Source organism: Colius striatus, chromosome 20 (assembly GCF_028858725.1).
Source record: "Colius striatus isolate bColStr4 chromosome 20, bColStr4.1.hap1, whole genome shotgun sequence".
Taxonomy (NCBI): Eukaryota; Metazoa; Chordata; class Aves; order Coliiformes; family Coliidae; genus Colius; species Colius striatus.
In genome coordinates this window covers 6,618,255-6,633,175 of record NC_084778.1, presented here as the reverse complement: position 1 = coordinate 6,633,175, position 14,921 = coordinate 6,618,255, and the positions used below count along the sequence as shown (strand labels likewise).

The 14,921-nt window shown below is 52.7% G+C and overlaps 2 protein-coding genes across 5 annotated transcripts in view; one reads left to right on the top strand and one right to left on the bottom strand.

Annotated features, from left to right (window-relative positions):
* ACACA (acetyl-CoA carboxylase alpha) overlaps positions 1–9,203 on the top strand; it is a 127,608-nt gene extending 118,405 nt beyond the window's left edge. For all 4 annotated transcript variants that reach the window (XM_062012233.1, XM_062012234.1, XM_062012231.1 and 1 more), the window contains 4 exons: positions 1,381–1,535; positions 2,367–2,537; positions 5,043–5,179; positions 6,458–9,203. In XM_062012233.1, the coding sequence (XP_061868217.1) occupies positions 1,381–1,535; positions 2,367–2,537; positions 5,043–5,179; positions 6,458–6,584 (590 nt within the window). In that variant the 3' untranslated portion in view covers positions 6,585–9,203. The remainder of the gene's footprint in view (positions 1–1,380; positions 1,536–2,366; positions 2,538–5,042; positions 5,180–6,457) is intronic.
* The window catches only part of AATF (apoptosis antagonizing transcription factor), a 54,710-nt gene continuing 48,920 nt past the window's right edge, over positions 9,132–14,921 (bottom strand). The window contains exon 12 of the mRNA XM_062012236.1: positions 9,132–13,197. Coding sequence (XP_061868220.1) covers positions 13,134–13,197 — 64 coding nt within the window. The 3' untranslated portion in view covers positions 9,132–13,133. The remainder of the gene's footprint in view (positions 13,198–14,921) is intronic.

Here is a 14,921-nt window from a genome sequence, read left to right as displayed (position 1 = left end):
CTGCAGGGACAGGAGCGTGTTCCTCCTGCTGAATCACCACAGCAGCTTTTGCTCCAGGTTCTCCTGTTGGCTTCTGGTGCTGCTGGGTAGCACAGCTCTGTGTTTTCTGCCTCAGTTCTGTCCACTGAGGACAGACCCGAGCGTATCTCTGGCATATGGGTGGTTGGATTAACATGTGAATGGAAGGTGCCCCTGGACAGCTGGAGGTTGCAGCTCACCAGTGCCTGGAGAAGGGCTGGTCTGTGACTGGCCTCAGACTGACAGCGAGCTGGGCTCTGAAGGGAGAGGGTGGGGTGGGAGGGACACGGCTGTCCTGAGGCCATGAGCTTGCAACCAGAGCTTCTGCTGTGGGTAGGAGGTTAAAAAATGGCACAATTCAGTGTCCAGCACCCTATAATTTGGCTCAGGTTGCAGTCTTTACCTAGATTGAACTAAGATTGGCTCTACCTCCTCTGCAGGTCTGTGGGCGAGACAGTGCAGAAGCAGCAGCCTGCTTCTGGGCCAACTTGGACCTGGTGAATGTTGCTGCAGGTTCAGCTGTGGTCCCTGTCACAGGGAGGAGATTCCTGGTTTGATAAGGGGCAGCTGTGGGAAGCAGCACTGTGTTCTGCTGAAGGAGGCAGCAGGAGCTGCCACGTGCCTCCCCAGCATGATGTGTGTCCCTTCCCTGCTTTGGTCTGGGTCAGGCAATTCTGAAATTAATCCAAATCTGGTTAATGCATGGCTTTGTCTTAATGAAAGTTAATTTTATCTGAGCTGAATGTTTTAAAATGAATGAAAAATTACAAACTCCACGGGACATTATCTCCTGGCACGGTTTTGTTCCATGATGGAGCCCAGTGTGTGCCCTCCACGCTCCCACCACCAGCGGGTTGGTGTCTCCAGTTGTGCTTTCCTAACTTAGTGAGGCAGTGGCTCTAACAGCTACTGGCAGGGACCAGCCTGCAGGAGAACTTGGAATTGTGAGGTGCTTTTACACTGGCTATGTTTCTTCCTAAATTAACTGCATGTTGGGACATTATTCTTTTTTAGGAGTAAGACCAGTAAATGTCACTTAATTGATGGCTCAGCTCATTGGCATTTAAATGGAATAGAGTTTCCACCCTGAAAACTCCTTCGAATCTTGCCTGAGTGTCATTGGCAGGAAATCTGGGCTGGAACACTTAGATTTGAGTCAAGGCTCTGCTTGGCACTGCTGGGAGCTGATGGTGTGGTGTGTCTCCTGGTCTGGGTTTCATGTGTGTGCAGGAACAGAGGAAACCTCCACTGTTCCTCTGGTCTGTGTAGAGCTGCTCGCCGTTCCTCCATGGCACAGTCCTTTGTACACCCCACTGTTTTACCCTGCCAGAGGTCTCTGACGTGTGCTGTGCCTGTTGGCAGGTACCCCTGAGCTGAGCCCTGCTGACCGAAAAGAGCTGGAGACCAAGCTGAAGGAGCGGGAGGAGTTCCTGATCCCCATTTACCACCAGGTTGCCATGCTGTTCGCCGACCTGCACGACACGCCGGGCCGGATGCAGGAGAAGGGCGTCATAACCGTGAGTGGCCTGGGGCAGTGGTGGAAGGGCTGGCAGGTGACACAGGATCCCAGAGTGGTGGGGTTGGAAGGGTCCTGCAGAGCTCCTCCAGCCCCAGCCGCTGCTAAAGCAGGTTCCCTCGCTCAGGGGGCACAGGAACGTGTGCAGGTGGGTTTGGAAACCACCTGAGGAGGAGCCTCCACACCCTCCCTGGGCAGCCTGGGCCAGGGCTCCCTCACCTCAGCACCAAGGGAGTTTCTCCTTGTGTTTAAGTGGAACTTCCCGTGTTCCACTTGTGCCCATCACCCCTTGTCCTGTCAGTGGGCACCACAGAAAAAATAGACTGTCCCCACCCTCTCACCATCTGCTCTTTGGGTATTTACCAGCATTGATAAGGGCCCCCCTCAGCCTTCTCCAGACTGAACAGCCCCAGATCCCACAGCCTGTCCTCCTCACACACATGTTCCAGCCCCTCAGCCCTGCACTGGCCTCTCTCCAGCAGTTCCCTGTCTCTCTTGAGCTGGGGAGACCAGAACTGGACACAGGACTCCAGATGTGGAAAATAGCAACTCCAGTGGGGAAAATAACCCCCTGCCCCAATGACTCTCCACAGCAATGAACCCCCTTCACCTGCCAGCTGTTTTCTGTCCCAGAACACAAGCACACCATGTTTTCCAGCACCTTTACCTGATCTGTATCCATTCAAGACCCTGCATTTTCTGGGCTTCACCAGGAGCTCCTAAGCAGCCACATCCCCCCTGCCCCAGGGCACATTGCAGTCCCTGGAAATCACACAAGTGTTTGGTTGTTGTCCCTCACTCATTTCTCCTTCTCCACTTACATCTTGGACAGGACGTTCTAGACTGGAAAACTTCCCGTACCTTCTTCTACTGGAGATTGAGACGTCTTCTGCTAGAAGATGTGGTAAAAAAGAAGATCCATGATGCCAACCCTGAGCTGACTGATGGGCAGATCCAGGCCATGCTGAGACGCTGGTTTGTGGAAGTCGAAGGGACAGTGAAGGTAAGAGTTTCACTGAGGCATTAGTGTGTGCTGGGCTGAAGTTCACAGAAGTCCTCCCAGGTTAGAATGTCCACAAAGATTTTAGGTGATGAAACAGGACTTCAGAGTAACGTTCCAGGTCATGAATTGGTTTATGGGGACACTTTTTATAGCAGACCAGCAAAGCCAAGGAGGTTGTTTTTTCCCCCAAGCATGTAGCACTGTGATATGAAAACATGTCTTACAAACAGCTGGGCAGGGCAGTGTGTGGGACCAGGGCTGTGCAGAGGTGCTGCTGCCTGGCAGAACTGGCAGCAGAAATCCCAGGAGGCACAGCACATGCTCTGGATGCTAGCCCTCAGCATCTCCATCTCCAGATTGCTGTGGGCAGCATCCCTAAAACAGCCCCACGGAGATAAAGAGGCGTCCTGCCTGTGCTGACCCATCCTGCATTCCCTTGAGATCTGTGATGTGAAAGCAGGAGGGTATTTTTAAGTATTCTTTCTTACTGAATATTATCCTCAATCCTGCTCCATCCTGCTGAGGCTGGGGAGGGTGTGAGGCCTCCCTGCCCCTACCCTTGTGCAGTGCCTGGCAGCCGCCCCGGCTGACCCGCGGTCGCTGGAGCTGCTCTTGGGTTGTTTTTGTCACAGCTCTCCAATCTGAGCTCTTTATTTAATATTTTTGTTTTATTCTATTTTTAAAGTCACAAACACTCAGGGGTTCCAGAAAAGGGGGGAATTGTTCTCTGGAGGGCAGCAGGCTTTCCAAGGTAGCGTCTGAGCGTCTTTAAAAGCGGGCATCTCGTTAGCTAATACATTACACCAATCAAGGAGAGTTATCTTAAGCCACAATTAATCTGCTCCCTGGCATATGTTGATAGGAAAGCATCATGCTGTTTCTTAATTAAAAGCAAACGGATTAAAAATGATTAATAAGAGTATTAAATATTCTTCTAAAGTAAAAGCTTTGGGATTCTTGGGTAAATCTGGCTTGACGCAGGTCTGCAACCGTAAGGCAGCTTCTTGGGCTGGGCTGGGTTAAAAAAACCCCTTCCCTGAAGTCTTGCTAAGTGCCCTGCTTTGTATGCAGGGAGCATTGCTGGCATGGCTAGGGGCAGAAGCAAAGAGCAAAGCCTAACGAGTGCAAAATAACAAACAAGAGAAAACAATGAAATAAGCAAAATCTTGAGGTTGAAATGACATCACTGGTTTGAGACGGTCGTAGGCATAACGCTGAAGGAAAGAAAATCCTGGTCTGTTATCAGAGTGTGTCAGGCAGGACCGAGGCTGGAACAGGGGCTGGGCTTTGGGCTTCCTCACGGCAGGGCCGGCGCTCGCCCTCGGCTGTAGCAACGGCTTTGCCAGCACAGGGAGGGAAGGGGAAGGGTGCTGGGGACAGTCCAGGGAAGAGAGGAACAGGAAACTGATAATTAGAGACATAAATACAAGGTGGGCAGTGCAGAGGCTCATCCCTATGAGTGCTGCCTTTGTGCTTCTCTCTGGCACTGGCAAAGGTGGGGGAGAATCAGCTTTGTGAGGGGTCAGGGTGTGGGCACAGCTCTGAGGGAGGGCAGGAGAGGGGAGATGCTGTGCTGGAGCAGGGCAGGGCTGCGGCTGCTCCCAGCATTTCCAGGGCCTTTGCAAACACCCAGCACCCCCTTCCCACGGCGAGGCTTTGCCTTTGGCTGCAAACACCCATGTGTGCTGCTGCCTCTTGTTCCCAGGAGACACTCTCCTCAGTGCCAGGTGCCCACGCCGGAGGGTGCCCGCTCAGCCCCGCAGCACCGAGCTCATTGGCATTCTGACTTTGACTTCATTAGTGATAACAGAGAAGGATAGTGGCACCTTTAAGTGAGGAGCTTTGTGTTTAATTACCCAAATAAAATGACATAAATATGAATGAGTGCTAATGGCAGCACTTGCTTTTCCGGAAACCATTAACAAAACGATTCTTAAATGATTTGTAAAGAAAATGAGAGGAGAGGAGCGAGAAGGCTATTAGGCATCTAACTCACTCCTGAATTATTATGTAGTCAACTACCTAGCAAATATCAGGTGAAATGATCTTGCAAAAGGAAAAAAGGGGTTTGTTGCCAAAGCTTTCCAGGGCCATGGACACCCCAACTCCTGCTGAAGGGGTTGTGGGCTCCTGGCCCGGCTCAGGGAGCCTATAGGGGGACATTGACACCAGGTCACTGTGAGTGATGGGGACTCCATGGGGAGAAACACTTGTGACTGCCCTCACCTCAGGGGCAGCTGTGTGTCACCAGATGGGCAGCTGAGCAGAGAAGGGAACTGGGATGTGAGCTGGGCCGGCAGCCCTGCTGCGTCTCTGCTGCCTTTGGTCACAGGTACTGAGGGAGACACGAAGGAAACAGATTATCCCTCAACTTGTGCTCATTGAGGGTTGTGTCACGGTGGAGCCCACACAGAGCTGCAGCCAAAGGTTTCAGCCACAGCTGCCAGGGGCTGTCTGGGGAGTGTGTGGGGAGCAGGGCTGCAGGGTGACTGTGTGTGTTGACAGGCTTACCTGTGGGACAGCAACAAGGACCTGGTGGAGTGGCTGGAAAAGCAGCTGGCAGAGGAGGAAGGAGTTCGCTCTGTTGTGGATGAGAACATCAAATACATCTCGAGGGACTACATCCTCAAGCAGATCCGGAGGTGAGAGCTGCTCAGGGAGTTCAGCCCCTGGGCTTGGCCTTGTGTGTGACCCCAAATGAGGAAAATGGGTTCATTGTCCCTTTTGTGTGGCAGACATGAGGAGTAGCTCTGCAGGAGACACCTGGGAGTGGAGTCCTGGTTGACAGCAAATTAAACATGAGCCAGCAATGTACCCTCATATATGAGCAGCAGGTCAAGGGAGGTTCTGCTCCCCCTCTGCTCTGCCCTGGTGAGGCCTCATCTGGAGTCCTGTGTCCAGTTCTGGGTTCCCCAGCTCAAGAGGGACAGGGAACTGCTGGAGAGAGGCCAGTGCAGGAACACCAAGATGATCAGGGGACTGTAACATCTTCCTTATGAGGAAAGGCTGTGGGACCTGGGGCTGTTCAGCCTGGAGGAGACTGAGGGGGAATCTCATTACTATTTACAAATATCTCAATGGTGGGTGTCAGGAGGTTGAGGCAGCACTTTTTTTTCTGTTGTATCCAGTGACAGGACAAGGGGTAAAGGGAAGAAGCTGGAACACAGAAAGTTCCACTGAAACATAAGGAAAAAGCCTTGTACTGTTGAGGTGAGGGAGCCCTGGCCCAGGCTGCCCAGGGAGGGTGTGGAGGCTCCTTCTCAGGAGGTTTCCAAACCCACCTGCACACGTTCCTGTGTGACCTGAGCTAGGTGGGACTGCTTTGGCAGGGGGGTTAAACTGGATGATCTCTAAAGGTCCCTTCCAACCCCCGCTATTCTGTGACTCTGTATGTGGAAATGCAAACACAGGGGCGACTGTGGAACCACTGTGAAACACAGGGATTCATACAACGCTTCTTGAAATAGCTCTGCCTCTGAGAGAGCTCTGAAGGCACTGAACTGCAGCCTGAAGCTGTTCCAGTTGCTCTGTCCCATGTCTGACTCCACAGGATGTCTGTTTCTGGTGTTCCCATCAGTTTCTCCATCTGTGCTGCAGCAGATGGGGCTCTGTGATGTCTGGAAGGGTAACGTGGGTGCTCTGGGCAGCCTCTGAAGGTGCTGCCCATGGGCTTGGGGCCCACTCCACAGCTCTGAGCTTCCCCATGCCCGCCCTGGCTCCCTGGGTCCATCCTTGGGATTTCAGCCTCTCTGGGTGTCAGAGTGGGTTGGTCATCAGCAAATTGAGTGGCAGCAGGGCCTCTGAGCCCTTGTGCTGTCCAAACGAGCGTCGGCTGCCCCGGCCCCTCTCTCAGCCCCCGGGGAGCGGTCAGAGGCGACACCAGCACTGCCAACACTCAGCTCTCGCCTCTTTCCCTGCAGCCTGGTCCAGGCCAACCCGGAGGTTGCCATGGATTCGATTGTGCACATGACCCAGCATATATCACCCACGCAGCGAGCCGAGATCGTGCGGATCCTCTCCACAATGGACTCGCCTTCTTCAACGTAAGAGCATCGATTTCCCACACTCCCCCCGCCCGCTACAGTGGAGGGGGAATAAAAGGCTCCGAATCGCCCTTTGTCTGCTCAACTGCGCCCACTGTACCGAGACGGGGAGGCTCAGGGAAACGCTGCCAGAGTGACAGTTTCATTTTTTCGAATCAGACTGACCAAAGGAAGCGTGTTCTTTGGCCAGAGACACCAGGAAAATGGATAAACACAAGCGCCTGCGGATCCGAGTTCCAGCTGTCTGACCGCCCCTTATTTATTTCTCACGGCGTGACTGGAGCGACGCGGCACCACGAGGCCATGAGCGGCGCTCCGGCACCGGGACGCCGTGGTGCAGCAACGCAGAGGCTCCTTTAGCTCACAGCCCGTGCCCCTGCCAGCCCTGCCAGGCTGCTCCGCTCCCAGACAAGTGCCAACGTTCCCCTGCAGCCCGGGACGGGCTCTGCCTCCCGCCGGGGCTGCCCTCGCCCCCCTCAGCCAGGGGGGGCTGTAACCTCTGTTTCGTTACTCACTAGGAAAGGAGAAGCAGCATTTAAACCAGCATGGCCTGGGCTGTCCCCAGGTGGGCTCCTGCCTGGCAGGGCAGGACTGTGGAGGCCAAATCCCTGCTCACTTTGTGTCTGTGCCCAGGGAAAAGCCCAGCTAGGAGGGAAACGAGGAGACCAACCCTCAGCTGCTCAGGCATTTCTGCTTGTCCTTCCCTCCTCCTTGTGAGGGGATGTGGGCAGCACCCCCTGTGCTGATACCCCAGCTAGTGCCAGTCCCTTCTGTGTGAGTAGGTAACTGAGGCAGGAAGCAGCCAGAGCCTGCCAGGGGAAGGGAGAGGAACAGACAAGTACACCAGTGGGGTCAGAACTGCCAAGAGAAACTCGAGTCTCACACATCTGAGCAGAGTTTTCCTCCACTGCCCCCCTGTGCCGTGGCTCTGGCTGACGGAGCCGCTGGTGCCACCGGGGAGATGGAAATGGAAGAAGCTTCTGTTTGGGAATCTCCCTGCAGCTGGGCTGGAGTCACTGGCTCTGTGGCAGGTAAGTGCAGCTCAGTGCAGGTACAGCCCAGCCCAGGCCCTTGGCTTATTTGTACACTAATTTTCATGGGCCTCCTGACTGTAATGAAAAAGCTCAGAGAAGCTGGAACTCTGGAGGGGAGCACAGTCACCCCCACCACAGCAACACTGCTATGGAACTTGGTCCAAGTAGCACTGGAGCCCTTACACCAACGATTGTCTTAATAATGTTTCAGTTTTTACCATTGCTCTTTTAGTGTAGTGTGAATCAGAAGGGAATTAATTACCAATGATGCCAGTGCCTCACCCCTTCCTGCTTCCTTCTGCAGCACAGCACAGCCCTTCTGGGTGCTGCAGCCCCTGTAGAGTGGAGGTGCAGCCAGGGGTCACAGCCCTGCTCCTGGGAGGACATGCAGCCCTGCCTGTGGCCAGGCAGCAGTGGCAGCTGAAGGACTTGCTTCTTCTTAACAGTTAAGAACCTTAATTTGGTTTAAAAGACTTTTTTCTTTCCACTAGAGCCCCCTGAACAACCCCCAAAGATGCTTTTCCTTAAGCCAACATGGGCTGCAGGACACAACAGAGAATGTCTCAGCCAGGCAGGACCCTTGGGGGGCGTCACATACGGGCAGCCCCTTGGGCTCAGGGTTTCCTGCGTGTCACAGGTGGGTCCCTGATCCAGGACGGCTGCAGGTGTCACAGGAGATGTCCTGTTCCCTCTGCTTGGGGTGGGAGCTGTGATGGCCAAAAGCTCCTGCCTGCTGAGCAAAAGCAGCCCCCTCTGTGTTGGTGTTATCAGCACTGGGTCAGGCTCCACTTCACCTGGGGTAAAGGAGCCCCAAAGCCAGGAGCCTGGGGCAGGCCTGACCACGGCCCCAGCAGGGAAACCCCCCTCGGTACAGATGGTTCTCGCTGGTGCTGATTTCACTTACCTCAGTTTCTTTTAATAAAAAGAATGAATTACATCTCTGTTGCTGGGAGTGGAACTCTGTTGCCCCTTGTCCCTAGTGCCCCATGAGAGCTCTGCTGTTCCTTACGGCAGGGAGAGGGCTGGTGCTGCCGCTGGCAGGAGGATGGAGCCTCTGCCCGTCCTGAGCTGCTCAAGCTCCTGGTTCCTGCCTGTGCTCAGGCACTTTGAAATAAACCTTCTGAGGTGTGACCCACATGGCAAAGCCCAACCAAACACAGCCAGAGCAGAGCAGCACTGGTGCAGGGCAGGCACCAGCATTTACCTCCCTCTGAGCTCCATCCCATCCCCTTCGCTGCCCACCCCACCTGGGGCCGACTGTGCCACGTTACATCAGACCACACTGGCAGACACAACTCCAGCAGTTCTCTGACACCTTTCTCAAACCAGAACTCTGGCAGTTAAAGCCATAAATCAACCTTAACATTATATCTGGGAGGGGGGGAGTGGATGAGACCGACCCTACTGAACTCCACAAATGCATTTAAAACTCTTTAGCCTAAAATATCTACACATTAAAATGCCAAGAAAAGCAGTACCCGAGCTGTAAGCTCTCCAAAGCCCAAGATCAAAGTGCCATCATCTTTTAATGTAAACCTTTTGTTGCATCAACAGTCTTAAGAGGGATGAGAGACATCAAAATAAAAACTGAGACAAACTGTGGCTTTGTAGCTGTTTTTTTGTTTCAGTCTCTTCTCTCAATTTGGGCCATGAAATAGGTCAGCTCCATTACTGATCAGCCTTCCCACAAATATTTAAAACAAATTGAATTGCACACCCAATACCCATCACAATTACACCAGGCACAATAACTAAATTAGCAATTCAACAAAATAATTGGAAATGCGATTCTCTCCATCCCACAGGCTCCCCCAGGGCTTTGGCCGATCTATGGGGGGAAAACTCTGCTTTACTAATTCTGCAGCTAATTAGAGACACACTTGTAAATGAAGTTGTTTGTCTGAAAGTTGAAATTCTTTGCAAGTATGGGGCTGGGGGGGGGGAATGAACACAACCCTCTGCCCCCCCCACTGCACACGTCATTCCCCAGCACCTCCCCGTGGCTGTGCAATGCTTTGCACAGGTGTAATGCCTGTAGTTACTAATTAGCAGCTTAATAAAGGATTAATAGTCTATTGGGGAGGGGGGAATATTTCACTTGTTAATTGGCAGCATTAGGAAAACCTGGTGGCAATCACAGAGGGGACTTGTGACCCCCAGGGTGAGGGAGCAGCAGTGACGGGACTGTGAGCACCAGCAATGGGATGGGGCCAGCCCCAGGGCACCCAGACTGGGGGTGACACAGCCCACATCACCCCCTCCTCTGCCAGTCCCCCTCTTTCACACACATCCACGGCTGTGAGTGGGGCTGGGGAAGTGCCACCACTCAGCTGTGTGTGAGAGCAGAGCTGGACACTGCCAGCAGAGGCTCTGGGCGGTGGTTGTGGTGAGGTGTTACCCAGGGATTACACCTCCTCTCTACCCCATCCACACTGCCAGCCCCGGGGATGCCCTGGGGCCCCTGAGCCTCCAGCACAGGCTGTGGCACTGCCCAGGAGGGGAGGTGGCAGCAAGCAAAGGCTGCTCAAGCACTGATAAGTACATTCAAAAGCCCACTCAGCAGGCCTCTGGCTCTTATCAAACAATACCAAGGAGAAGTTACCCCAGTCAGTGTTTCATGTTACCCTTTAAACATTCCACAGCTCTCACCAAAACAAAAAAGAGAAAGAAAACCCTGAGGTGCCCAAATGCTCCAACTGTAAGGGCCAGGAACTGGGGACCCTGCAGCCTGTGCCTCTGTGAGGCCAGCACAGCAAACCCCCAGGGCAGGGCAGCTTGTCAGCACCAGCAGCATCAAACCATCCCAGCAACACAAGCTTTGGGGGCAGCTGATGGATTGATGCATTTTGGAATGATGGTTATTAATGACTGTAATGAGGGAATGCTCACCACACCTGGTACAGGCATCACAGAACCAGCCCTTCCCTGCAGCCACAGCCCCTCTGTGCCCTCTGCCCACAGCACAGGATGGTGCTTTGCCCATCACCCTCCCCCTTCCTCACCTGCAAGGTTGTCAGTGAGGTCCCGAGGTGGGGAGGGCAGCACAGGAGCCACTGGTGACATTTAGTGTGGTTCCACCTGGCAGAGCTGGAGGTGGCCAGCAGCAATCGATGTGCTTCCCCGAGAGCTGCAGCAAGATTTACTCACCCATCATCTGTGTGTTTTCCACACAAAGTCAATACTCTTCTTGGCACTTATTCTCTAAAAAATCAAGAAAAATGCTACAGTGCTCACAGGGCAGGAGCAGAGCTGCCTGGGAGGGCCCAGCACCAGCCAAGAGCAGGGCCAGGTGAAGCCCCTCACAGCTGAGGTTGTTTAACAGCATCCCACTTTTTTCTTTCCTGCTTTAAAATCCAGGGGGAACTAAAACAAAAGTCACAAAAGCAAGCTGGGTGAGCCTGCTGCCTCCTCAGCCAAAGGGAAGAGTTCTGCCCCTGCACAGGGCTGAGCCTGCTAGTTTAGGCAGAGCTGAGAAGACCCTCCACAGCTGCATCTCTTTTTACCTGCTTTTAAAGGCAGGATTTTCACACAGCAGCCCCTGCTCAACGCTCTGCAGCTGTGCTGGTTCTCCCTGGCTGTGGTGGACAGCGCTGGGAAGCTCTTTATTGCAAGCAGGTGACAAGAGTTAAATCTGTAATGATGAGGTGCAAAATGATTAATTAATATCAGCTCTGCAGACAGCTCCAGGGGCTCAGTGAAGTGCAACAAGGCAGCTTTGGAGAAAGTCTGTAAGGGAAGGGGAAAAAAACACCCACACCAAAGGGGTAAATCTGTTGCAGCATGTCCTGTGTGGAGCAGTGGGAAAGGGGCAGCAGAGCAGAAGGTGTGAGCGTGGGTGCAGGAGGTGTCCTGCCTGCAGTGCTCACCTGCTGCATCCTTAGAATGGATTGTAATTGAAGCCTAATAAGAAAAAATAACAGTAAAATTTAGTTGCTCACTGAAAAACTGGTAACTTGTGCAGGGGAAAAACCCAGAACAGCCAAACCAGCTTCCCCCTTTCTTGCTGTGATGCCCAGAATGAGGCTTTGCAGCTGGGGAACAGGATGTCAGTGCTCTCACAGCCCCAGCACTTGCTCAGGCCATGGGCACACAGACACCAGGCCCCTGCAAAAGCTTCTCCATGTCTCAAGAGGTGCCTTGTGGGGTGAGGGCTCCTCTCAGCAGCATCCTGAGCCCTGTGAAACAGCTGTGCCAAGGCTGAGGGGCTGCAGCACTCACTGCCCTGGGACGAGCTCTGGCTGCACCAGGAGTTTCCAGCTCTCTCCATACTGCTCAATCACAGGGTTGTTTTAGTTGGGAAAGACCTTGAAGCTCCTGGAGTCCAGGCCTTCCCCTCACCCTGCCAAGCCCAGCACTAATCCATGGCTCCCAGCTCCACAGCTTTGCAGTAGCTCCAGGGACAGGGACTCCCCCAGCCCCTGTGCCAGTGCCTAACCAGCCTCAGTGAAGAAGTTCTTCCCAATCACCAATCTAACCCTCCACTGGTACGACTTGAGGCAGTTTCCTTTTGTCCTGTCACTCCTTCCTTGGGTGATCACTTGGGGAACCCCCTCCCCAAGTGCTGACAAAGCTCTTCCATTAGAACATGCAAAACACAACCCACAGCCAGCATAGCTCACAGAGCATGAGCACTGGCTGCCTCACACAGCACTGAGGGTGCATTCAGGCAGGGTAATGGCCTCAGATTGATCACAGCTGGCTAACAAACACCCTGACAGAGATTTCAGTTCTGCCTTCTGGCCTCTGGATATAACCTCCCCCAAAAACCCCCCCAGTTTCCCATTCACACCACTGCATGGCGGTGGTGAAGCCAGGACAGCTCAGGGGCACAGCCAGCAGAAATGATGGTGTTACAGGATCAATGCTGCCCTGAAAAATTCACCAGGATGGTGAAATTGCAGGAGGAGCCTCAGCCACAGCCCCACGTGGTGCTCAGCACCCATCAGCACCGGTTCCTGCGACCAGGGAGAGCACCTTTCCTCGGCAGTAAGGCCACACTAATTATGTAAATGACATTTAAATCCTCTTGCCTCAGTGAAAAAAAAAGTCACACATTCCAGATATGCAGCCACAGACCAGAACAGCACATTTAAACACCCCCCAATCCCCCAAACAGCAACCTTAGAGGATTTCATACAAATGTGGGTGACCTGACTGCAGGGAGGGCTGGTGGTCCCTGCTGGTCCGTGGCCCTCCCCATCCCCAGCAGAACGCTGTGCCTGTGCTGAGCAGATTGCAAAATCAAGGTCAGGAATTTAAAGAGAAAAGTGGGCTGTCTTTGGGAGGCAGCAGAGTTCATTGCAAAGCCAGAAGGGAGGGTGTTCAGCCAAGCTCAGTGTCTGCCCTCCGCTGCTCTTTCTCAGCAACTGAGCAGCAGCTGCCTCTGATGTCCCTTCAGTGAGGTTCTTCAGGAGCTGGAGAGACCTCGGGGCAGTTGTGAGCACCCAGAGGAGGGCAAGGCCCAGGCAGAGGGGCCATCAGGAGCCAGGGCAGGCAGCGTGGTCAGTCCTGACATGGGACTAATTCTGCTCAGGTGCTTCGGGCCCCGTGATTTTTCCAAAGAGCGAACGGTAAAGCTCCGTCCTGGGGAAAAGAGGAAGGAGAAAAGTTACTTTTCAAGGTCGAAATGGAACAAAGAGGCCTTAAAATGAAAAGGCCTTGTGTAATTAAAAATGCATTCAACAATCTTTATTAATAAACAGAGGCAAAGGGGAGAGTTGCATCAGCCCAATCACACGCCCTAGAGAAACACGTAAATATTTCAGTGTGGCTGGATACCTTATCTCTAGAGAATGAGCTTTTCTATAAGTTTGCCCTTTACAGACAGGCTCTTCAAGTAAGAAAACAAGATTGAATATTTTAATAGGCTGTATGAGCCCACAGAGCCATAAGGAGGATTCAATCAGACAGGCTACGTGGGACTATAATTTAGTTTTCATACATTTTCCTGGACTTGACGGTACTTGAAAAACAATGAAAACGACCCAGCAACAAGATTCCAATTAATATGATGTCTGCAGCAATGCTGGCAACAGGAGCAAGCTTCCCTTTAAAATCAGATCGAATCAAAAGTGGGCTGGGGTTATTTATGTTTAATTTTAGCACCAAAGTAACCTGAGAGACAGGGAGAGAGGGTTTTTATAGATCATGCATCTCTGGAAATCAAGCAGAAGCCATTGGGAGAGCCTTATTTCAAAGGCAACAGCCCGTGGTTGGAGGATGGAGTTGAATGCTGGTTTCACAGAGGATGGGATGTTTCCTTCAGAGGACGCCAGCACTGCCAGAGCAATACCCAACGATGGTGATTACAGCAGAAACACAACGGAGCCCTCCCCGTGGGAATGATGGCCCTGGGAAAGCAGCTGCTGCAGAAGCCAGGTCAGGAAAACTGTCAGGACAGGCAGGGAAAAGCTGAAGAATGAGTAAAGTGTGGCATCAAAGGCTGAAATTCAGACCTGCCAGTGCTGCTGTGGTTTGGGCTGCCTCCTCAATTAAGACCACAACAGGGACCGCTCTCGGGAGGGGCTGCTTTGATGCTTTGCTCCTTCAACAGATCAATACAAGATGGCAACTGGTTTGGAAACTGTCTACTTCTTGCAGACACTTTGAGAAAGTTATCTGTCAGCCTCATGAAAGAGAGAACTCCTGAGTTTTGAACAGCAATGGCAGAAAGGCGCCGTCCGTTAATCCCGGGGAGACAAGGAACAAGGTGTCTGTTCCAGCAGTGCTGCAGGATGGACACACATGCAACAGATCACTGAGACAAGAAACCACTCTAATTCACAGGCCCACAGCTCTTGATTTTCATTTAGAAGCTAATGAGCCAGTTGGCTGCTCTACCCTCAGCAGATGAGTCTGTGTCTCCTCCCCTCACAAAACGGTGGATGCCGTGTCTCAGCAGAGGCTCTGAAACCACCGCTGGGGTCTCTGTGGTGAATCGGGAGTGTGCACACAGGGTTTGGCCAGCTTGACACAAATACCAAAACACTTCCAGAAAATGGACCCAATACATGAAAAGCTCAAAAGTTTGACACTTGCAAGACAAACAGGAGGAAGGAAGAAGAGCAGTAAAGCTGGCCCTTCCATCTTTCCTGGCTACTGACTGGTAAACATAACTTGCTTTTGCTGTTTCAGCTGAGAAATCAGATGGCAAGTGCCACTACTGACAATGAGGACATTGTGACTTTAAGTCTGCCTTGAATGGTGGGATGGAAAAGCAGAGTCATTACCTTTAGAATCACAGAATGGTGAGGGCTGGAAGGGCCCTCCAGAGCTCATCCAGCCCAAACTCCTGCTAAAGCAGGTTC